This window comes from Centroberyx affinis, unplaced genomic scaffold (genome assembly GCF_046629955.1).
Source record: "Centroberyx affinis isolate AG114_WGS23_722 - 3 ecotype Tasmania unplaced genomic scaffold, CSIRO-AGI_Caff_v1 ptg000977l_1, whole genome shotgun sequence".
NCBI lineage: Eukaryota > Metazoa > Chordata > Actinopteri > Beryciformes > Berycidae > Centroberyx > Centroberyx affinis.
Window position 1 is genome coordinate 339,358 of NW_027279547.1, and position 24,086 is coordinate 363,443.

At 41.5% G+C, this 24,086-nt stretch overlaps 1 protein-coding gene across 1 annotated transcript in view; it reads right to left on the bottom strand.

Annotated features, from left to right (window-relative positions):
- ric1 (RIC1 homolog, RAB6A GEF complex partner 1) overlaps nucleotides 1-24,086 on the bottom strand; it is a 55,809-nt gene that overhangs the window by 12,849 nt on the left and 18,874 nt on the right. The window contains 9 exon segments of the mRNA XM_071522335.1: nucleotides 639-818; nucleotides 1,724-1,772; nucleotides 1,922-2,066; nucleotides 2,883-2,971; nucleotides 4,325-4,416; nucleotides 6,856-6,992; nucleotides 7,642-7,787; nucleotides 10,552-10,659; nucleotides 11,838-11,917. Coding sequence (XP_071378436.1) covers nucleotides 639-818; nucleotides 1,724-1,772; nucleotides 1,922-2,066; nucleotides 2,883-2,971; nucleotides 4,325-4,416; nucleotides 6,856-6,992; nucleotides 7,642-7,787; nucleotides 10,552-10,659; nucleotides 11,838-11,917 — 1,026 coding nt within the window.

Sequence of the window (24,086 nt, forward strand, 5' to 3'; positions counted from 1 at the left end):
TGTGTGTGTGTGTGTGTGTGTGTGTGTGTGTGTGTACATGCATGTGCTCATAGTAAGTTAAATTTTTTGCTCTAACACCCACATTTACTTGCTCATATTTCTTTGAGATGGTAGATGCTAGAGATATGACACTTTGCCAGTGGGAGAATCATTATTTAATGTGTTCTTTTTTTTTTTTTCCAAAGATTGTTTTATAGCATTTGTCTCTGACAGTTGACATAGACAAGAAAGATTGGTAAAGAGAGAGAGGGATGACATGCAGTGATGCAGTTACATGGTAAGCTCCTTGGCCAATTGAGCCACCAGGACTCTCCATTATTAAAGCTGAAAAACCTAAGAAGGCCGTGTCTCACACACAGCGGTCATAAGTCTCCGCATGTTGGAGAATGTCTCTGAATCTTCTGAAATTTGATGGTTTCACCTTAAATGAAGGATTACATGCTCCTCTATGTGTTGAGAAAATGTTCCCATCATTTGGCTTATAAAAACCCTTTAAAATCCCCACTGGATAAACTCAAAAACACACTGTGGTCAAGCTAATAACAAGGCTGCTTTTCTCAGCTCCTGAAAGCTGACGTTTTGGAGATGCGAGTTTTTCACAGTACACATGCGTGGTGCATCTCCGGCTTTCCTCTCACCGTGCAGGGGTTAACAGTGAGGGCGCTCTTGATGAAGTGGAACTGCAGTATGCCAGCCTGCAGTGAGGAGCGAGGAGGTGCCATCGTCTCCCCCTCCTGCTGCTCCTGCTGCTCCTCCTGTCTCCTCCTCTCCTGTTTGGAGGGGATCACCCACAAGTGGTAGCCCTCCGCTCCCCAGCTCTGCAGAGGGGACACGTGAGTTTCACTACAGACACAACGACTAGACATTTCAAAGCATGTTATACAGAACATTTTCCTACAAAAAGAAAAAAAATCTGCCATTTTAACCATTTTAAATATACACAATAAAATGTGCCATATACAAAGTACTGAGCCTTAAAACATTTTGTATGAATGTTTTATTTGCAAATAGAGTTTTGGTTAGGATTTCAGCATCTTTCAAAGCTCAGCACATACAGGGATATTGTTAAATGAGACCCCAACAGATATTTATTAAGGATGTCAGGTTGGGAGAGCTGTTTCCCACATCACGCCTGTCTTTATCAAGTCTGTTTGAGTGTTGACGTCGAATGACTGAGTCAAATTCCCAGTATTAGCTTAACAGGTGCTATCAGAAATAAAACACTGATGTAGATTAGAAGTCCTACTCTGAATACATATCAGCACGGGTCACTTTTCTTGATAACAGGGATAGAATTCAATTGACCTTTAAGTCTATCAATTCAAAAAATGTTCCAATTTGTTTGCTTATGGTACAGCATGCAAGATCAATTATCTCCTCGTTGACTGGGTACAAGAGTCTTTTCATGAATACTGGTTTCTAAAGTTTGAAAAGAAACTGATTGAATGAATACAAGTCACTATCTGAGTGATCTAATTATTTTAACTCCTGCTGTGGGACACGTTTCAAATAAACACTTTGAGACACTTTGGCTCGCATTTGGCTCTGTCTGCTGTCATGACGCTGTACTTTACTCTTTGTAACATTTCTGTAAAATGCTATTCAAGTCACATTTTTTTTTATTATTACTAATATTACACATTAGAAAGAGGTAATGAGGAAGACCATGGAAAACACATAAGCACAGCTTTAATGGTGGATGGTGTTAAATAAACGGACTCACCATAGAGCTGATTTTAATGGGGTCCTTCTTGGTACCATCAGAACGATACCTGAGGGAAAAACAGACAGGAAAAAAGAAGAAAGACTAACATTAATATACATTTGAATGAAATGAGGTGTAATGTGTGTGTGTGTGTGTGTGTGTGTGTGTGTGTGTGTGTGTGTGTGTGTGTGTGTGTGTGTGTGTGTGTCCACCCACGCGAAGTCCTCTCCCAGAGTGCAGATAAGGTGCGCTCCAAAGACACTCCACAGCGACAGGCCACCACACTCCCATGTAACCATGGCAACGCTGTAGTCTGGTGACCAGCAGATCAGCTTGACCGCGCCTGTCTTGTTATAGATGTCTGAACAGGAGGAGAATTCAGAAAAACATTTAATAGAGTTCATAATAGCCTTATTTATTGCTGTACTGTTGGTGAAAATGAGTTGTGTATCTTTGCACTTTCTGCCTATTTCTCCTGAATTTCCTTATCTATGGATAAATATCCAGTGAATTGTATGCAAGATGCCCAGATTACATATGGAAATATGTTGAGATTCTGTAAAACTCAAATATAGTGTTATTCAGTTCACAAAGAATTTTGAGAGAAAGACAAAGAATAACTAATGGAGTTCAGCCCTATTTAAAAAAAATGCATTTATTGTAGATGTTCTGAATATGAGCATCAGCTAAATGTCAAAATAATCTTCCTGTGTGTGTATTCCTTTGATGTACACACCAGCGTGTCCATCACTAACCATGGCAGGTTCTTCCCCGGCATCTTAACACTAAGATCTTCATTTAGCAGACAACAGAACAACCACCAGTTTCAGTTTTTGGATATTGGTGGCCCAGCATGTCGCATCACCCACTAGGGGGAGCTGCGGTATCAGATCCCATTATGGGGAAGTGAATGCAATGGAGGTGAACTGAGGGGAAACACGCATGCACTTTAAGCTATGGGAGTTACACTAAGGAGTAATGTGCGTAATGTGTGTATGTTTAGTTGTACGAGAGAGTGAGATGGACAGAGAGCAGAAGAGAGAGAAGAAAGAGAGAGAGAGAGAGAGAGAGAGAGAGAGAGAGAGAGAGAGAGAGAGAGAGAGAGAGAGAGAGAGAGAGAGAGAGAGAGAGAGAGAGAGAGAGAGAGAGAGAGAGCAACCAGTCTCATGGGTAATACCTGGGTAGTGTTTTGGGGTGAGCTCCAGTTTGTGGGAGAGCTGCATGGATCCTGTAGTGGTGTCTATCATGTACACCAGCACTGAGCCACTGGAAGAAAGAAAACACACACACACACAAACAGTCATGACCTTTCGACTGTTGGATTACAAGGCAAAGAAAAACACATAATATGATAAAAGGGCTGCGTAAAGCATCAGAATGCTGCCTTGGCACAGGTTACTGTGGCCCAAGGCTATAATTTGTCACTGCAATAGCCTTCCTCCAAGGTATGTTTCTATGTGGTGTGTACTGATGCCTGCATGTCTGTATAGCTGACTCCACGTACGCAAGCACACACACACATGCACATACCAATTACTGACATGTTGCATACCTCCATACCAACAACACCGCTCAACAAGGCTCAGCTCATTGTCTGTGTTGCCTGTCTGTGTGTGATTATAGGAATTGATCGCTTAATTCTACTTGCTGCAATCTCTGCCTACTGTCATATTACTATCTTGCTCTTTCAGGTGATAAAATCATCACAGTCTATGCCAAAGGAACCAATGCTGATATATGGAAATGTGTTTTAAAAGGAGTTTTGACTGGTCAGCTTTCTGTTTTTCCCTGTACAGCTAGACAGATGGATTATTGGCTCTACCTTCCTTTATTGCCTGCACAGTTAAGCAGAATCACACGAGAGGGAGTGCTGATATACAGTGTAACAGCATGAAGTCGAGTGTGATATTGCTTTTATACACCACTTCAACAAACAAAGCTATTTAATTTGAGACAACCGATTATGATTTTTGTCTTTTATTCGTCTCCACCAACAAAAACAGTTCCCTCAGGATTCCACTACCAAGTGTTGCCAAGCAACACAGAAACTGTTTATATTAGAACACATGTACAGCGGAGGGATACATATAGTGAAACGGTCCGGTGCTGTTATACTGTATATCAGCACTCACTGAATTCCTCCTGTCCAATCAAATTACTTGACTTACTGTTGTATAATTAATGTTTATAACATAACCAGTGATCACAGGGAAAACTGCATCACTGTGTGTGTGTGTGTGTGTGTGTGTGTGTGTGTGTGTGTGTGTGTGTGTGTGTGTGTGTGTGTGTGTGTGTGTACAGAAAGGCACATGAAGAAAGTGAAACATGTCGATAAAGATTGAGAGTGGGAGCGAGGAGCGAAGAGAGGAAGAGAAAGTCCTGCCAAACTGGCAGATTGCACGACCCATGAGGAGTTCTTGACAAGCACACACTAGGTAGCCTGGGCAAACACAGACTGACAGATTCTCACACTAGACACACACACCGCATGAACACCAATCAATCTCTATCACACACACACGCAGACAAACACACACAAAGATTGTCTTCCCAACAGTGTATTGTAAAGATATATCGAAAGAGACGCAGGCAGAAAGTTGCACACACACACACACGTACCTGGCACAGCCAAAGGCCATCAGTCTGTACTTGTTGTTGACAGCCACACAGGTGCCATCAGTCACATCTGCTGCCCAGACGCCCTGCAGCTGCTGGACACACACACACAAACACACACACACACATACCATTAGAAACCATTAGAAAATACACATTACTGAATGTGTGTATGATGTGAACCGTTATCAGTCTTGACATTAAGGTCTCCTCTAAACATGTCACATACACTTAAGTTTACTAAGCTTTAATAAGACAAGATAAGATAAGATTGCACTTTATTGATCCCGTAGGGGCAATTCAGGATATAAGCCTAAATGTAAGAGTCTGCAGGAGAGGATAATCTTGATCCAAGTCTTCTGCAGCTTAGCGCCCACATTATCACTGGACTGCTTCATTTTTAATTTAACACTTATATCTGGTGACATTCTGTCAGTATGGAAACCAGCACAAGCTTTTCCTTTACAGAAAGGTGGTGATGTCAATGACGTAAACACCTATGGTCCCATTTCAAAACCTTTCTGTCTGGGCAAAATTTGAGAATCAATTTGCATATTAATGGGATTAGCAGTACCAATTTCAGGTTGTCTTTGAGGTAAATCTAAGATCTTTTTAATGCCACTTACAATGAAATACAAGACCAATGTCACCACCAAAATGAAAATGAAAAAAATAAAATTTGACCTAACCTGCATGACTGGGCCGATTTGTCACTAAACAGTGCAACAAGAAACTGCAATATTTTTAAGCCCTCTAAAATTGAACTGGCTTTGAATACTGCTAATCAAATTCAAGACAAGCGAAGACACTAATACACCGATCAGCGTTACAGTATCCACCGCAATCTAATGACCCAATGAATAAATGATAGCCCCTTGTTCTGGAGTAAATGAGGTTATTTTGTAGAGAGAAAATTGCAAAAAACTCCATCTTTACTCTCCAAGTTAGGTTTTTAAGACACAGGTCTTAAAAGCCCAAACATTTGAAAAAAGTCATGGAAGGATGAGACCATTGGATTTCCAGTGTTTAAGATATCTACATTTAAAATCTCAATGTCCAGTTTTGTCAGCTCACAGCCTTTCTAGTGTTAAGCCCTTTTCAGGACCTGTAAACACCCGGATTCAGGCCGGACCAGGGTCTGACTTCTGGCCCGACGGTCTGCAGATGATCCTATAGTATAAAGCTTAACGGACTCAAGACAGCCAACTCTGGTTGCTTGTCCTGACGCAATTTTTTTCCAAAATGTTTGATTTTGTCGGGCTGAGTCTGGTCAGGCTCGTCTGCTGTGAAGCAGTCCAAGACTCAAGACCAAGACAGAAACCTGAGAGTGACACTGGCGGTAGCCAATGGGATTTTAGGTCAAGGAGGAAGAAACAGAATGAACCTGAAGAGAAATCACGTGTAACAACCACCGCCACCCACGTAGATAGTACAATAAAATGGCTATTTTGTGATTTTATTTACAGTGAACTTGAAATGTTTTGGAATGACAACATCAAGTGGTGTGTGATCCCTCATCTTCATGTGAGTGACGGCCATCTTTGTCCCGACGCCTAGTGTGAACAGCTTCCTAACGGGACAGCAGGCAGGCCAGTCGTTTAGGCAGAACTGCCCTCGTAGGGCAACATTGGAACAGCTTTGTAGTCTGACCTAGGCTTTATCGAACTACCGAGTCATATACTGAGTTTGAGGTAATGCCCTCTGCTGGTCAGATGGCCACATTGTACCAAAATTCAAAAGATTCAAGGTAATGTTTTGTTTTTTTTAGTTCGTTTTTCAGTTCCTTGTTTTTTTTTCACTTTGGCACTAAATGAAAAGGCTTTGGTGGCTGCCAAAAATTTCCCCATGCAGGAAAAAACACTGCCAGTCCAACAACAACAAGGGAAATGCACTGTATTATATTTATCTATAAGGCTCTACTTCTGAACCTACCCCCGTGCTTCACTTCTCCACTGTCTTTTAATTGCAGTAATTATGGTGCAGTACCAGATGACAGGACTGGTTAGTGTTGAATCTGATCTTGGCCAGACCGTGTCTGGTTCTACGCACTTTATAAATGGAAAGAGACTGCAGAGCTCTTTGAAATTAGAATGCCTTCAATGATTTTAAAGCGATTTCCGATGAGGTTTGTAACTGCCTTGTATAATGGAGTTTATTAATTATGTTTTTCATGTTTTATAATCTATGTTGCTGACTGTTTGACTGCTGGAATGAGTGACTGGATTGTATTGTGTATTTTCTTTGGCAATTTTATGAATGTTTTTTGTTCTCAGGTCTCTCTTGAAGAAGACATCTCGATCCCAATGAGACTACCTGATTAAATAAAAGATAAATAAAAAAAAAAGACAAAAAATGCCTTTTATATACTGTAAAGTACTGTGCTTTGCGCGTATTTGTGTGTGTGTATATACTGTATATCCTTACATCAGTTGTAATCCTGTGTATTTGTTCTTTTATAAGATATTTTATGTGTGTGTGTGTGTGTGTCCTCACATCAGCAGTGAATGTGTGTGTGTGTCTGTAAGCGCCCTTACATCTGCGGTGATGGTGTTGCTGAGCGGTGTGATGAAGCCGAGGCGTCCATCACTCAGCACCACAGCAAAGCCGTCCAGGGTCACACAGTACTCCATACACCTGATATACACTCCCTCCAGATCCAGGGACGGACCACCTACACACACACACACACACACACACACACACACACACACACACACACACACACACACACACACACACACACACACACACACACACACACACACACACACACACACACACACACACACACACACACACACACACACACACACACACACACACACACACACACACAGGTTAGAAGTATTCCATCTTATGGAGAGGTAATCAGATATTAGATATTGAAGACTGTAGAGGGAATACAAAACAAGCTAAGCAACAGCAATGGAGGAGGAACAATGCAACCTAAATATGGTAATGTGATGAGAAAAAGGGTGTTTTTATGTGTGTGTAGGTGGCTGCCTGTGTATATTAGCATGCACCTCTGTGTGTGTGTGTGTGTGTGCGTGTGCGTGTGCATGTGTGTTCTCAAGGTAGGCGCAATTCACTTTCAATTGAAGCTGTGGATTTTCGAAAGAACACAACCAGTAAAAAGCCTTGGGCATGCCAAGGTTATTCACCTATTGAGAAATGATTTAGAATTAATTCTCTCCCATTAGCAACTGAAGTGCAGTTTCTATTTACACTGCGAAGTGGAATCAGGCCTGCTGTCTTCTTCTGTGTCTGTATCTGTGTGTGTGTGTTAATGTGTGTGAGTCCACTCTTTTGTATGTGCCAACCTCTAGCAGACTGCAGGTCCAGTGAGAAGGGGATTGTAGTGAGGCTGATGGCCTTGCGTCCGTTGCTGCCTAGGCCGTCCCAGTGCAGTACATGGAGGTAGCCGTCTGCCGTACACACCAGTAAGTCCTCCTGGAGGGACTGCAGACTGATGGGAGAGGGAGAGAGAGAGAGAGAGAGAGAGAGAGAGAGAGAAGGGGCAGAGAAAGGGAGGAGAGACAGACAGAAAAAAGGGGAATAGAGATCAAAAAGAGAGACAGAAAGAGAGGAGGAGATAGTAAAACAGAGTGGGTGAGAGGTGACAGGGGGAAGGCAGGTAGGAAGTGTGGGAGCAAGATAACAACAGCAGAGTGTTAGAAAACAGAGGACTAGTCATCATCCAGCTGTGTCTTCTGAGTGACGCCTCAAAGTTTTGCTGGCCAGCTGTGATGAGGCCATGTAGCCGCCGGTGCCAAGTATCTCGCTGTCTTCAAATACATGAGGGAACAAACAACACTGTGTGCATGTGTGTGTGTGTGTGCGTGTGTGCGTGTGTGTGCGTATGTGTGTGTGTCCAGGAGCCATAAAGCAGTGCATTGTCTTCAACAGAGTAAGGGGCATGGGAGGTCTAGGACTGACGATGGCACAGTGGGACACCAAGAGGAGGAAAGCAGCAGGAGGAAAGGAGAGAAATTAAGGGAAGTAGAGGCTGTAGAAAGCAGAGTGGTCCTTCACTGTGGAGCCACTTACAGCAGTTTAAAGGATAAGGCCGGTGTTTTTTAATGCATTGCTTACCGTCAACAAATCCTATCAAAATAACAAAATCAGCAATGATTGAATTTGATTTGGTAATAACTACAACAGTCTGACTTTTCATGGTAACAGTTAGCGATTGTTAAAAATGAAACTATGTCTTTGTGAGCTGTATTTCAAGGTTTTTAGCTTACAATTGGAGCCAAACAGTACGTGGGAAGTCAGAAAGTAACAGGAGTAGAGCAAACGCATTGTTGATTTTGTTATTTTCATAGGATTTGTTGACGGTAAGCAATGCATTAAAAAATACCGGCCTTATCCTTTAACAGCAGGAGTCACCCACTCGTCTCCTCCACAATCAAGCTGTGCCTGCACTACACCAACAGAGCATTCACATTCAAATGACTACCCAATAATCTTTGTCAACCGAAGAGACAGTGGGGGAGACGTGACAGACAGTGAAAACAAGAAAGAGAAAGACAGAGATGAGGAGGACAAGATGAACAAATGACAGACAAAGAGAGTGGAAACAGCTCTTGTCACTCAGCAAATAAAGAAGTTGAGCTGGACGATGTAGCGTTGATATTAGGGAAGGAAAAAAGATAGAATAAGAGTCAGCCGAAAAAGAATTGAAATCAGGAACAGAGACAGAAACCATGATAAAAAAAAAAGAAAAAGGAGCAGCAAATGCTGGCTCTAACCCTGACCCTTCCAGGCCGCTGTGTTGTTCCTTGGCCATGAGGAGACCTTGACATTTGAATTTTACGATTATTTTTCTTCAACAGGCTTACTGCAATTTGGGGACAAGTTTCTGGAAGTGGCATGTTAGCATTGTTAGCATTCCTCATTCAAACTAATAGATACCACTAGCTGCAATGGTAATAATGATAACAAGCCTGTTAAAGGAGAGCCATGGGACAAATATAAAAAACGTTATCCTATTATCATTTTCCATAGCTGACTGTGAAATACAACAGACAAAAATACAGGTATCTCTTTAAGAATGTGAAGTAAGTGTAGTGATGGGGTGAAGACGACAAGCAAGTCCTAATGTTTACCTCTGTCAGTGGAGTTGATAGGATAAAATAAATCTCACAGCAGCACTTAAAGCTTAAAGACATGGTGACATTAAATTCTGGTCCAAAATATTTTGATATTGTCTGAATAAACACTGTCCTGTGTTGATGTCTGCTGTCAGGACCACAACACAATGTGTATGGGGCTGACTGTAATCAACTGAACTCTGGTCAACACTCCTCACATCTAGCTAGCGCTCCAGCGAAAACATTCCTTCCTTCCTTCAAGCAATCAACACTAAATCCTTACATCAATCCCTAATTATCTGTCTAACACTCACTTCTTTCGTCACCCCCTCTATCTCTGCAGAATCATGTTTTTCCTCTCTGCTCTCCCCTTTATCTGTAACTGAGCAGAATGGCAGAGCTTGGCTGCTCATTGCACCCCAGCCATCTCTCACCCCCAATACCGGCTTTCCACGAGAGGAGGAGAAGGATTGTTCAAGCCATTTACTCTGGGACAAACACCCTTAACAAATACCAAGAGCGGGTCACTGCTAACAGCCACAACTACAATGGAAATTCCTTGAATTTCTACTGGCCAACTGTGAGAACAAAAGCAAACCAGATGTAGACTGGGTGTAGATGTAGAGTGATGAGCTCAGTGCTCAGAGCAAGGCGTAAGATTTGTAACGCACAAAACCTATAAATCAATAGCAATGTTCCAATGGGTATTAAATTGCAAGCCCATATGTTAAAATCACACAGATTTTGTTTTGAGTTGTGCAGTTTTCAGAGACTTAAATGTGAGGCAGCTTGCTTGTGTGTAATTTGCAAAACCTCAAATTAGTGATTTGAGAAGGGGAGGAAATCCATGCACATAAAAACATACACAGTGGTGAAGCTCTACACCAGGAGAGGGTAGAAAAAACAAACACAATTCATGGCGATGTCCACGATTCAAAAAATACTTGTATTAAGAGATACACAGCGAGTGTAGCTTTTGGTAAGTCAAAAGCTATGTGCATCTGTCTGTGCATGTGCGTGATTATGCATACAAGTCCGAGAGTGACGGTGAGTGTCTAGGGAGAGGCAGACAGACACAAGAGAGACCGACAAACAGAGAGAGAAACAGACAAACAGAGAGACAGACAGAGTGTCTACCTGGTGATGGGAGCCTCCAGATCCACAGGCTTCTTCATCTCCAGAGAGAGAGCTGGGGCACATTGCTCCTCCTTATAACCCGGGGTCACCTTCACACGAGGACTCCCTCTGTGCACACACACACACACACACACAAATCCATGGGTCAGTTTTATTAATGAAAGGGGAAAAGTACTGAAATCTACAATATACAGTATAATCTGGTGGCTATGTTTGTAGAAAGTAGTTTTATTTTTTCAACTCATAGGCTGCAAAAGGTTCACTCTATAAGCCCAGACTTGCCCCACCTCTGCTGCTATGTTGTCTAGGAATGCGCAACACACACACACACACACACACACACACACACACACACACACAATATGGTGGCTTGCAATATACAAAGCTTGTGTTCAACATGAGGTGGCTGTGTGCAGACATGCCTTTTTCCTTTTTCAGAGCATATACATCAGCTAGTAGCTAGATAAGTGTAGGTGGGTTAAGCAACTTTATTGCAGGCCATGACACTGATCTGATAGCATTACACAGTACACATCATATCTTATGCAGAACTCTCCCTCTGCGGGTATGGTTTTCACATGAGAATGAGTGCACGCCCAAGGCTTGGAGAGGAGGGAAACTCAAGCAATAGGTAAAGAAACACCTTCACATTTTCAAGTTCAGCCTGTTATTTTTCATCCCTGGGTATTTGTCATATTATGTGAGAAAATGTGCGTGTGACACAAACTGAAATTAACAGGCTAAAATTCAAAATTTTAAAGTATCTTTTTTGAGGATTAGCCAAGTGCTTTAGAATCGCTCACACCACACAGACACATCGCCCACAAGGCATACATACATGCATACTAATGGCTGCGTCAGGCGCAGCATTCGGCCTAATTGTTTATCTAACTAGTTCTAGTGCAAAGCAAGATCTTTGCGTGATTGTATGGAGAAACCTAACATCCACGTTGAGTCAGACTCTCTCTTTCTCGTCATCCTTTGATCACTGTGTGATTATGTAGTCTAGCCTCACCTCAGCTCGAGGTTATACTGCTTGTGTGAGTCATATAGTCAGGTCCATTTTCACACACACACACACACACACACACACACACACACACACACACACACACACCTCAGAGCCAGTGGTAAAGGTAAGACACAAATGCCTTTTGAACGCTGTAGCCTCTGTGCTCTACATTGAGCTACAGCTTCACCTCTCCTGCTCACTTTTGATCCAAGTGTTTACCCTCCTTTGTGTGTGTGTGTGTGTGTGTGTGTGTGTGTCTTTGTGTGCGTCTTACTTTGGGTAGACTGGCTCATAGAGGTACTTGTCATCCCCTCCTCCCAGGACATCAAACAAGAGGATGTAGCCTTTGGCAGCCTGAAGACAGAAAGACAGGATTACCATTAAAAAAACACATCATATGTTTGTTCACTCAATATTTTATTATCAGAGAGAGAGAGAGAGAGAGAGAGAGAGAGAGAGGGAGGGGGATGGAAAGACAGTGACAGAGAGAGGAGAACACAAAATAACTCTTCAAATATTACCTTTGCAGAGAGGGAGAGAGAGAGAGAGAGAGAGAGAGAGAGAGAGAGAGAGAGAGAGAGAGAGAGAGAGAGAGAGAGTGAGTAATTGTAAGAGAGAGGGAATGCAAATTAAAAAAGAAACAAGGATTTATTGGTAAAATAACATCAACAAAACTGCATGGTCACCCAGTACTGCCATTTCAGAGAACAAGAGAGAAATGCAGTGAGGGAGAGGAAGAGAGAGAGAGTTTATGGGTAAATGAAAACATTGTATTGTATTGTACCTAATATAGCCATCTCAGATGGACGGAAAGATAGATGGAGAGTGATACTCAGTGTGCTAATGGCAGAGTGTGGTGCACTGCTGATGGATAGGTGAGTGTTTGTGGTGATGGTGTCTTGTTTCATCCAGGCAGACTCAGACAGGTCCCCTCTCTTGTCACTGATGGCTACCATTAGCTTAATCAACAGTTTCCAAGGCCCGCTGCATTATAAATAAAAGATGATACCCAGAGCAGGAAACTATTTTTTATCCACTTGCCTCAGTAGCACCTACAATGCAAAGATCACCAGCCACCTAGATTTTTATGATAGAGTAGGACCTTCTAATCATTGTTGGTTACCTGGAGGTAAATTCCCACAATGAAAATACTTTCATTTGTGACTCACTTTTTTTGCTAGCAATATCTCCTGAGCGAACCCTCTGAAGACTAATATCTGCAACATAGTCAGTCCCATGGTTAACAAAACATTCTTGTGCAAAGGAAGCATTGCCATACCACTCCTGAAAATTAGATAAACCCTGGTAATGACCTGGCAAAGGAACTCTCTAGTCCTCAACAGTCATGAGCGACTTCTCTTCAGACTATCACCTGATAAGCATCGTAATGTCCATTTTTACGCTGATGATAGCATCTTGTATGCCACATGCTACGCTCCAGGCTCGATTACCAGGCTGCCTCTGATGCTCTCTAGTTATCTCTCATCACAAAAAAACATAAAAACCTAATTTCTGATATTCACTTTGACTCCTACTCCCACTTCTACTAATCTTGGTATCCATATACTAAATGGTACCCACATTGAACTTGTACAATCATAAAAATACCTTGGAATATGGCTAGATAATAGATTATCATGCAAGACCCATGTGGGACACCGTGTCCAAAAAACTGAGGACAAAAATGATTTCTGTGCAGCCACAAAGCAGGAGACATTTGGTATTTGCATGCTGTCCTTTCTACTTTAAAGCAACTGACTGCAGTTTGTTACAGTGCCTTGCATTTTATTACAAGAAACAAATTTCACACTCACCATTGTGAGTCAAAAAGTTGGCAGGTCTTTAATGACAAGAAGGGAAATGCACTGTACTATATTTATCCATGGGGCTCTACATCTGAAGCTACTGCTGTACCTCACATCTCTGACTTTTAAATCCATTTATAATGGATCACAGGACTGGTTAGTGTTAAATACCCCACACATACATTTAAACTGCTTTCTGGTACTGTGCACAGTGCACCTTATCAATGGAAGAGACTGCAAAATTTATTGTCCAACTCAACGATTATCTCTTTTCTACAGTGTTTGTGATGGTTTTTTATCATGCATGTCCCCTCTGTATGTTGCCGACCGCTGGAATGTGTGACTGAGTTGTTTGCATATTTTCTTTGTCAATTTTATGAATGTTTTTTCTTCTCGGTTCTCTCTTAGAAAGGGATGTTGATCTCAATGAGACTACCTGATTAAATAAAAGATTAGCACAATGAAGATCTGTAGCCCATATACTTTGTGGAAATCCCAAATACACACACACACGCACGCACCAGCAAACACAAAGCGCTGTCACGGAAACTGCTGAAACTGAGCCTGAGGACTGAAAGATGAGACAACACTTGATCTAGACTCCACTGTCAGTAATAACGTGTTATGGTATCACAACGGCTGCACATTAAAAGCCTTCTTTTGCACTACAGATCAACCGAGAACCAAAGTTATTCAACATACAAACCACGGTTCTGCTATTAACTCTACGGTGTAACGTCCAGTTAGGCTTCATTGTATGGGATCCTTGCCAATAGCTGGTGGCAGCGGCCTGGAATAACCCTTGACATTTCCAGTGTGGTGGCAGTGCCGCTGGTGGCAGGCAGGCCAACGTAGCGCCAGGACCCAAACCAGAAAGAAAGCGAAGCCAAGGAGAGTGGAGCTGCGACTGGCATGCTGGACGGAGCAACAGGAAGCTTGGCTAGAAAAGAGCAGCAACAGCCAGAGAGAGGAGAGCGAGCCAAACGCCGGCCTGCTAAACCCATCAGCAGCCTTGGAGCTCCGCACTCATGGAAAGACCAATCAAGACATTACAACACGCTTAAGATGTATTTAAAAAAAAGACAAAGAAATGTCAAGTGTCAGCAATTCAGAAGATTGTGCCACAAATGTTTTTGTCGTTTCAGACAAGGTGAAGAGAGCTTGAAAAAAAGTTTGAAAAATATTCCAGGATAAAAGGGCATTGGGTTCTTCAAATGGTGCGGATCTTGTTTTGAAAAGATACGCTTCAAATCCATGTAGGGGTTGAAAGCATTATTTACGGAGTCATTTTGATGAATTGGTATCATTTCAGGCTCTTCTACACCAGTGGAAGTTAAATGGTATTGTGGCCATTTCCAAGAATCAAGTAAGAGATGTGGCAAAATGTTAAAAGCTTTAAAGGAGCAGTTCTGTTAGAGAAATTTGATGGTGATTTTATGCCCCATTTTGGAAATCTAAACAACCAGCCCCGTCACTTCAATTGTTTCGACTGATATTGACTTCATTTTGGTGTTAACTGTTCTTTTAACCCTCTCCAAACACATGCTTTTTACTGTTGAAAGACATGAGTCAACTGCTTTAGGACATGACTGTCACAGTGGAGCTCACTTTCAGCACTCTCTCTCTTACACACACACACACGTACACACCCATGCACACAGATATATCAAACCTAGAAGAAGAACTGTACAATTAGCGGAACAGGCCAAATTTAAATAATTTTGAAAAGTTGGGAGCAAAGATTGTTGCTCAGATATTGAATGAATTTGAATGAATCTGAATTTGTTCTTTGGTATGATCAAAATCTACACTGAAGAGATTTCTACTTAGAAAGTTATAGTCTTTGTGCAAAGTCACTGAGTAGTTACAGACCTCATATTAACAACAAAATGTGTATGAATGCATTTGTAAGCCTATGCTACTGATAATACCCGTAATAACAAAGCTATATGAAGTTGCTGACTGATAAAGGTGATTAATTACGTTATAAATACCCACAAGCGTGCAGCCAAACCCGACAATGGCACATTTGCTGTTATTAGCGCGGCCTTGAGAGGAGAGCGTGTCTTTAGGGACCGTGCAGCCATCTGAGAGCGATGAAGACTACCAAGGGCAATCCTCCTGGATTTCTCCAACACCCTGCAGACACAACTGAGCAGAACAAAAAGGTCCCAGCCTGTCGCTCCACATGTCCAGGTGCCGTCTGCTCTCGCTTTCCAAGCCACCGAGACGCTCCAGAGGGAGATAAGTGACCGGGGCGGCATATAACAGCCATCCTTCTGCCATACATTCCCAAATATGGTGGATGACTTCATTAAGCTGGCACCGTAATAGGTCAAATTCCCATATTCTGCAGTAGAACAGACTCTCCATAAGTCTTTCCTTATCTAAATCACACACTCTAACAATCCATAAACATGCAATTAATCTGTGAGACCAACCTCACCCTCTTAAATGTGGTTTCCTGCATGCGTCTTTTAAATTGACAATAAATTATCTGGGTCTCACATCAGTTATATGCATGACACACCTGGATGTCCAAGTTTATGATATATTAATAAGGTCTTTTTTTTTTTTTACGACAGCTGCTGCTGCCAGGGTAAAGATGAATGAGATAACACAAAAGGCTGACTGTGCAGCTGATCTGATGACTTAAGCTCAACTAGTTTTCATGCTGTGGGAAGCCAACTGCTTTCCTGATCAAACAAACAATTTGGATTGAAATACTCTATCCTTGAAATGTACGTGATTGTCATACATTTCAGATCTCTTAAGAAACAGTCGATCGGCATTATGGGGAAGGGGAATGAGACAAGGGCAACACATTAAGGCAGCAAAGATGGGCAATATTTCCTTCTACAGGGATGAGGCTTTCCAAAGGATAATTAAGAAAATGAGTGTAGATAAAATATTGGGCTATAAGGAACAAAAATACAACAAATGAAACACTGTGGATCATAACTGCTGGCAAAAATTGTTGTTCATTGTTTCCCGTGACATTTAAAGAGTTGAATTTACAGTGTAAATGAAATATTGTACAGAATTCTTATTTCTCTTATTTCTATATTATTATTATTATTTTTATTCTCATTGTTATATATTGTAGTATAATGCACATATTTTACATATTTCTTACTTTCGTATTTCTATTTTTCTTATAATTTCTTATAATTTCTCTACGCTTGTATATATTCACTTCTACAATGTGAGCAGCTGCAATGTAACCCAATTTCCCCTCGGGGATCAATAAAGTATTTCTGATTCTGATTCTGATTCTGAAGACAGTGGTATTATTGGACGCAGGACACCGTTTCACTATAACATTGACTTCAGGTTGCTGTATAAGCTCATTGCAGAGAGATACATATCTACAAAAAGAGCCAGTTCATCATATTCACGTTAGGACTATATATAGTACAGATGATCACAGCAGGGCACAGTCTCTCTACAGTGGCCTAGTTATTGCAGCCTGACATTCTCCTGCAGTAGAAATATGAAAGTATTTTGCATATCTGAAGTAGTAGTATTGAAACTGTTGTGATCTACACTATAGGCTACACATGTCCTGCCTCCCATTATCTATCATTTTACATGGAACTGGTACAGGGAATCCCTTTCACACACATGCAGATACTGCACACACACACACACACACATACACACACACACACACAGGACATTTGGGTCATAATCCTTCACAACAAAAAGCTGGAAAACTGTATTCAGCACACTCAAGTTATATGTAGTTACATGTAGTTTTTGTTTGCACAAAATAAATAAACAATGCAATTATGCAAATGTGTACACATAAGATAAAACAATGTGCTTTTTAAGATAAAGAGACAGAGGGAAGAAAAGGGAGAATGTGTGTGTTGTTACTGAGCTTCAAGCACTGTGATTGATCAGAGGTTGAGCATTTGAAACTGTTACAAGATTCACTGGCAATGTGTGACTAATCCCTACTGCAGAGCCTCTGTACAGTGGAGCTGACAGGATGCAGACCAGAATCTGGGATGGCAGAGTAGCAATAGGAAGCATTAAAAGTATGAACTTAGGAATTCAACTGAATGCCAACTTCGGAGTGCAAGGGAAGGGATTCTAGTTGATGTCTACATTTACAAATAAAAATCCATGTTTGATATATATTTATTTTCAAACCTACAATATTGGGGTAAAAAAACAACTATATATAAGGCTATTGGAAGTCATTCATAAGCCCCAAATTGGAAAAGGTCCAATGTGCTGAGAGAAATGAAGCCAACTACATATATTTTAGAAATATGTTACACATAAGCAATTACAATTAATGCTCTTCACAACAACATGGGAAGGAGATCTGACACATCACAAACTTAAAAGTCCTGTCAAAGCTAAATCTTCAACTGTGTGAATGCCAGGACCTTCCCACAGAAACCACATATTCTTCCCACATGGCTTTATTCCCAGAGGAAGAGGGGGGAGGGGGGGCGCAGAAAGGAAATGTGAGTGTGACTAGCCAGCTACTGTACCTTCAAAGGCATGTCGTTTGCGGTAGGCAGGGAATCTCATTAAAGCATAAAAGAGAAGCGGGGGAGGGGTGTGAACACTATTTGGCAACCTGGGATGAACTTCAGCAGTCTTAAGTGTCTCTCTCTCTCAACATCTCTCCCCTTTCATCTGTGGTTTGATAGCTCTAGATACATGAAAGCATTCACAGGCCCATTCATCCTTTCATGGCGCTATGATTAAGTTTACTTCACCTTGTCTTGTCACATCATTGAAAAATCTGTGGATAAAAAGGAACTGGGAGATAAAGGGATGGAAGCCACAATTGAGATGCGTCCCACGTCTGCAGGACTCTCTCACAGCCGGCAGGGTGCAGATCTCCTTTCAATCCAAATTCCATAGGAGATAATAACTGGTACAGGACGGGCGCATAGTAGATCTTGTGATAATTATCCGACTCAAGACAGGACCTCTACTCCTCTTGTGTAACACCTCCTTCCATTTGTCAGTTGGCCCTTCTATAATATTTAGACTAACCATTTCCACTTTGACCTAAAGCAACATCAAAGGATTGAGGCATTACTGTAAAAACACAAACAAGGAAAGAAAAGAAAAAAAGAGCTTGTTCAGGCTTGCATGTAGGATGAAAGACTATGGGTTCTGCAGAGAAAGTGGCAAGTCAGCAGAAAGTTGTAGACAGGGTGATGGCCAGTTTAACCCTCTGTGTTTTGCGCGTTTAAACAGCTTTGCATAGGCCACACACATGGGGTTGTGGATATCTGTAGTGGTTCTCTGAAGGGGTTACATGCACTTCTGATATTAGTCAGAAATACATGCATGATTCACAACTGAACACAACTAATCATAGATGTTGATAAAGCCTGCATGCAGTGTTGGTATGCAGAGGTGAGATAGGCATCAACTGCACTGTCTTACTGGATGTGGTTAGGAGGCACTCTGCTGTCAGGCAGTCCTGACTGAAACATGAAAAGACTAAAGACGTCTGGTCTATCTCTCCATCATTACCATCCGTCTATTCTTCTAGAGAGTTCATTCTAGGTGTGGGGGAGGAGGCAACAGACTCATTGATGAATCACTCACAAACTTGTCATCACTATCTGGCCATGCTCTATTTATCCATCCTAGTTGGTAAGTAGGTAGGTACAGTAAGGCAAGGCAAGGCAAACTTTATATATATAGCACATTTCATACATACACAATACAATGTGCTTCACATAAAACTGAAAAAATACATACACAGACCACAACTATTTAAAATGACATAAAAAAGAAAGAAAAGAAAGAAAGATGAAGATAAAATAGGTAAAACGAACATAAAAGAAATAAATAAAGATAATAATGCCTGTTACATCTACATACAGATGATTTAGCGTAAGGCCACAGAGAAAAGGCTGCAGCAGTATTATCAATGATGTAGCGTTTTTTAACAGATTTATGGACACATCAAAGAAAACACAGAAATGATCAGATATGGCAGCATCAATAGTAGTTTTAGGTATATAGAGACCCCTAGTGATAATCAAGTCCAAGGTATGCCCCCGATTGTGGGTGGGCCCTGACACATGCTGAGACCAAAAGCCTCTAACGTACTAGTCAGCTCTCTAGCATGATTATCATTTGGATTATCAACATGAATATTGAAGTCAACCGATATAGCCAGACAATCAAAATCTGTGGAGATTTTGGACAGTAGTTCACCAAATTCGTCAAAGAAATTGTTGGACTGTTCAGGTGGTCTATATACAATCAGAAATAAAACTCGAAGAGTACATTTCAAAGTAAAAGCAAGGTATTCAAAAGATGTAAAATACCCAAATGTAGATGCCTTATTTATATCTTTTGGGAAAATTGATAATACAATACTACAAAAACACACAGAAGCAAAAAACATAATTTCAGAAAATGTATTAGAATTGATTAGAAGTAACTATTTCTACACTACCTGTGAGGGGAACAGTTAGTCTCTCCAACAAGACATAACATCAGATCTGTATGTATCTGTGTGTGTGTGTGTGTGTGTGAGAATATATCCACATAAGGTGCGCATTTGTCCACAAAATCCTTGAAATGCTGCAGAAAATGTGGATTTTAAAACTTTTTAAAACTACCGTGGAAACTGGTAGGAGGGTTTTTTTGAGATCTTGAACCGTCTTCCACCCTACCAACCCCCAGTGAATCCTACACAATTACTGATGTTACCATTCACTATCAAAAGCCAGACAACACCCTGGTACACTCACTTTTGCTTCTTACCTTATCCTTTTTACTTTTTATGCTTATTTTTACATCAGCTAGCTAATTACTTATACTTATATATACACCTAATTATGGTCTGCATCAAGTAAAATTATAAATGTACTTGATAGCAATTTTGATTGTACTGCGCATGAAGTTCTCATTTTTTATTCCCGGAGAGCTGCTGAGTGAGAGTCTAAAAACAGAGAGGGAACACTCTGGCCTCGGACAGAAACCAAGACACACAGAAAAAGAATTAAATGGTGAAAAGTATTTCCCCTGTTTGAAGAACTCCATCCTTTCTAACCTCCTGCCACACAAACAACTCTGTCTCTCCTCATCTCTCCCCCTCTCTCTCCTCCTTTCTCTCTCTCTCTCTCACACACACACAAACACACACACACACACAGCTAAAGATAGAGCTAGCCATGGTTTAGGAGGGTGATTACATTAGCCCCTAGGTCTGGAGGGTGTGTGAGCAGCCAAACATCTGGTAAACAGCTGGTAGTTGTAGTGAAGACTACTGCCTGGGCAAATACGGCCTTTACTGTGCCGCAGTCCCCGTCTCCAAGTCTCTGCAGCCTGCAATTATACTAAAATACTACCAAGGGTGAGAAAGGTTTGCTAGGGCTTCTCAGAGAAAAAAACAAACTAGCCTGCTAGACGTTCATGAATATTTGTATGCAGACATTGGACTTGAAAAGTTTAACTTTTTCCCTCAGAAGAACAGAGAATCAAGACTGAATTCCAAGGGCATTTTTTTAACTGCAGGTCTCTGCAAAATGTCTGGAGAGGCCGCTTGAGGTGAGGAGGAATACTTGGAGCCTGTTTGCTACTAGGGAAGGTGGGAGTTGGGAGGGAGAGAAGTGGTCAGTCTCAGCTATCTGTCTAATGCTATGCCTCTGGAATGTAAATTCTATCTGGATCCTAAGACATAGCAGCTTGAGTCAGCTGTTTTTTCCCTGAGCGTGCATGTGTGTGTGTGTGTGTGTGTGTGTTTAAGAGGTTACTGAGTGGAAATACCCAAACTGTGTGATTTTCTTTGTGTGGTGTGAATGCAAACACACAGACCTTTCACTGAAAATAAATCGGCAAAGGCAAAATGCAAACTTGTTTCAACACTGTGAACCATAGCTGATTATTACTGACAGGACGCTGAGTGGGCGCATATTTCTCTTATTAGTGCAGCGTACAGTAGGGATGCAGCGATCAATAGGCCACTGATCATAATTGGCCAATACATGTTCTAAATGGGTCATCGGTGATTAGCAGAGCGCGTTCTCAACTGCCCGATCACATTATAGGCCATTCATTATTTAGCCTTTGCTCATGTGCCTTTTGACAGTAATTGAATACGGCTTTTTATTTTTCAATAGAGAATGGGCCCGTCTGTTGCAAAGTGATTAACAACAGTTCAATGAGCAGGACAGAAGGCGTCGTCTACGCTACCTCAATAAAAACATTTTCCATGAGATACCAGTGGCAAGAGGTGAGAAAACATTGCGTCATCAAGCACCACTAACATGTAATAACTACCTTTCTATAAAAACAAATTCATTTACACATAGTAAGGCAAGCAATGTCGTGCAAGCATAAGGACAGTCTGATAAACACAGTGCTGTATTGAAAGTTTTGGTAATTGGTAATCAGGATTGACAAATAACGTGATTGGTGCATACTTCGTGTACAGCAACGCTAGGTAAACTTCAGAATGCTTGTTTCTTTCTGTCCAGGGGCTATAGGCTCAATTTCATTTTCAGGTGAGAAACTAACAGCTTTCCAAGAGGTTTATGCAGCTAAAACCGCTTAATCATAAACTCATAACAATTTCAGAAAATTATTCAATAAAAAACTGAGTAACAAGAGACCTAGTTACAGGCGGTTAAAAGCTGCTAGTCAACAGACCTCAGTATGACTTGGCCTCCACTGCATGTTGTGGAACACAAAGTGAAACAAAAAACAGTGAAACAGGTGCTTACATCTTCAGTTACCTAAAATTTAACCAAGCTGCTGCCAATACATTTCCTGTTTGATTCTGACTTGCTACTTGTCGAGACTCAACAAAGATAGCTGAAGAAGACAGTCTCTACTTGTTCTCCAGCAGGATTTAATTTGTTTGAAAACTGATCCCTGGGGATGTCAGCTTTCTCACCGTGAAAAAGCTGTAAGACCTGGCTTGTGGGGGGGGGGGGGCTAGAAAAAATAAAAACAGAAAAACCACAATGAAAAATAGGCTGACAAATAAAAAAGACAAAAAAAAAACAGGCAAACCCTCCCATGGGGCAAATGAAAGATGATTAAATGAGAGTATCAAAGTTGAGTTAATCGTCAGGGACTGAAGGATTATGTGAGTATGAAAGCTTCGTTACAGTTACAGCTGCGGCCACATGCGGCCTACGACTTATGCAATAATGTTTGCATGGAATAGGGCTTTCTGCTGGGAATGACAGATATTGTGTGAATGAGAAATAAACATTTTTTGCCACACGCACATGAACTGTGAGAGCACACACACACACACACACACACACACACACACACACACACACACACACACACACACACTGCATCCAGGTTCCCCCACATGACATTTCAATACATTTTTCACCGGTGAGGAACCAGAACCAAGCCAGAGCCCAGGAAGTGAGAGAGAGAGGGAGAGAGAGAGAGAGAGAGAGAGAGAGAGAGAGAGAGAGAGAGAGAGAGAGAGAGAGAGAGAGAGAGAGAGAGAGAGAGAGAGAGAGAGAGAGAGAGAGAGAGAGAGAGAGCTCTGGTATTTTTAACTCCCGCACCTGCTCCCTGTTGTGTTTGGCTGGTTGGGCCCAGGACTGGGCTTGAGTTATTGCTTTCCCAGACACATTCACAGCATTCATTCATGTGTACTTTGGCCTCACTGTAAGAGGTAGAGATGGAGGGAGGGACTGAGAGAGAGAGATAGAGGGAGAGGGAGAGAGATAGAGAGATAGAGAGAGAGCGAGAGAGCGAGAGAGAGAGAGAGAGAGAGAGAGAGAGAGAGAGAGAGAGAGAGAGAGAGAGAGGGGGACAGTGAGACAGGTCATCATGCCAATATTTTAAAGAGATGTTCTCCCGTCTTGGCCCCTTGCCTTTTTTAAGCTAAATGTTTGAGTACAGGGAGTTATGAACTGCATTTCTTTTACCCGACACAAGATTTTAATGACCCCTGTGGGAAAACGGCTCATATACTCATTTATACACAGAAACCTCTGTCTTCTGCTGTTTCTTTGATCATATACTTTCATTTTGCCACATTTCTGTTCATTATTCTTGTTGGACAGCAGACTGGTCAGTTTGAGGTTTTGAATAAACAAGGTTATGCATTAACTACTTTAAATGAATCACAACAGCTGCTCTAAGGGAGGCATGGCTTCCGCTGTAGGAAATTTGCTTTTTTTCCTCTGGAGTGCTTTTTTGTTAACATGAACTTATTTGGAGGACACCATGAATGCAAGAACTGCAATGCCCACTTAAGTGTACTTTTCCAATTTCTATCCTTTGCTTTTTCCACGGCCCCTACACCCCCACACCCCTAAATCCCAATTTCTGGGGGCATTATATGAACTTTTAAGCGCATTTCTGACCAGAGCATAAATGTAGTTCCTATACTTCCCTCTCTTGGGTTAGGGTTATGTTATTGTTGTTAGGTTATCCAAATGCATTCCTGCTCTGAACACTCCACAGGATTAACTGTACCTTGCTGAAAGCAGACCTGTGTGTGTTGTGGTGACTCCTATCAGCACCTGATGTGTAAGCACAATCACCCAAAGGACAAACAGTGATGTTTTGGGAGAAACAATCTCTGCCTTCTCCCACGCTGACTTCTGTACAGCAGCTCCTGTCCTTGATAGTATTTCCTGGGCCACGAAATGTAGGATTAACTGGACTTGATGTAGGCCTATTAGATGAAAAGTGAAGTAAAATATATAGCCTATATGTCACCAATTACATCACAAATTTGT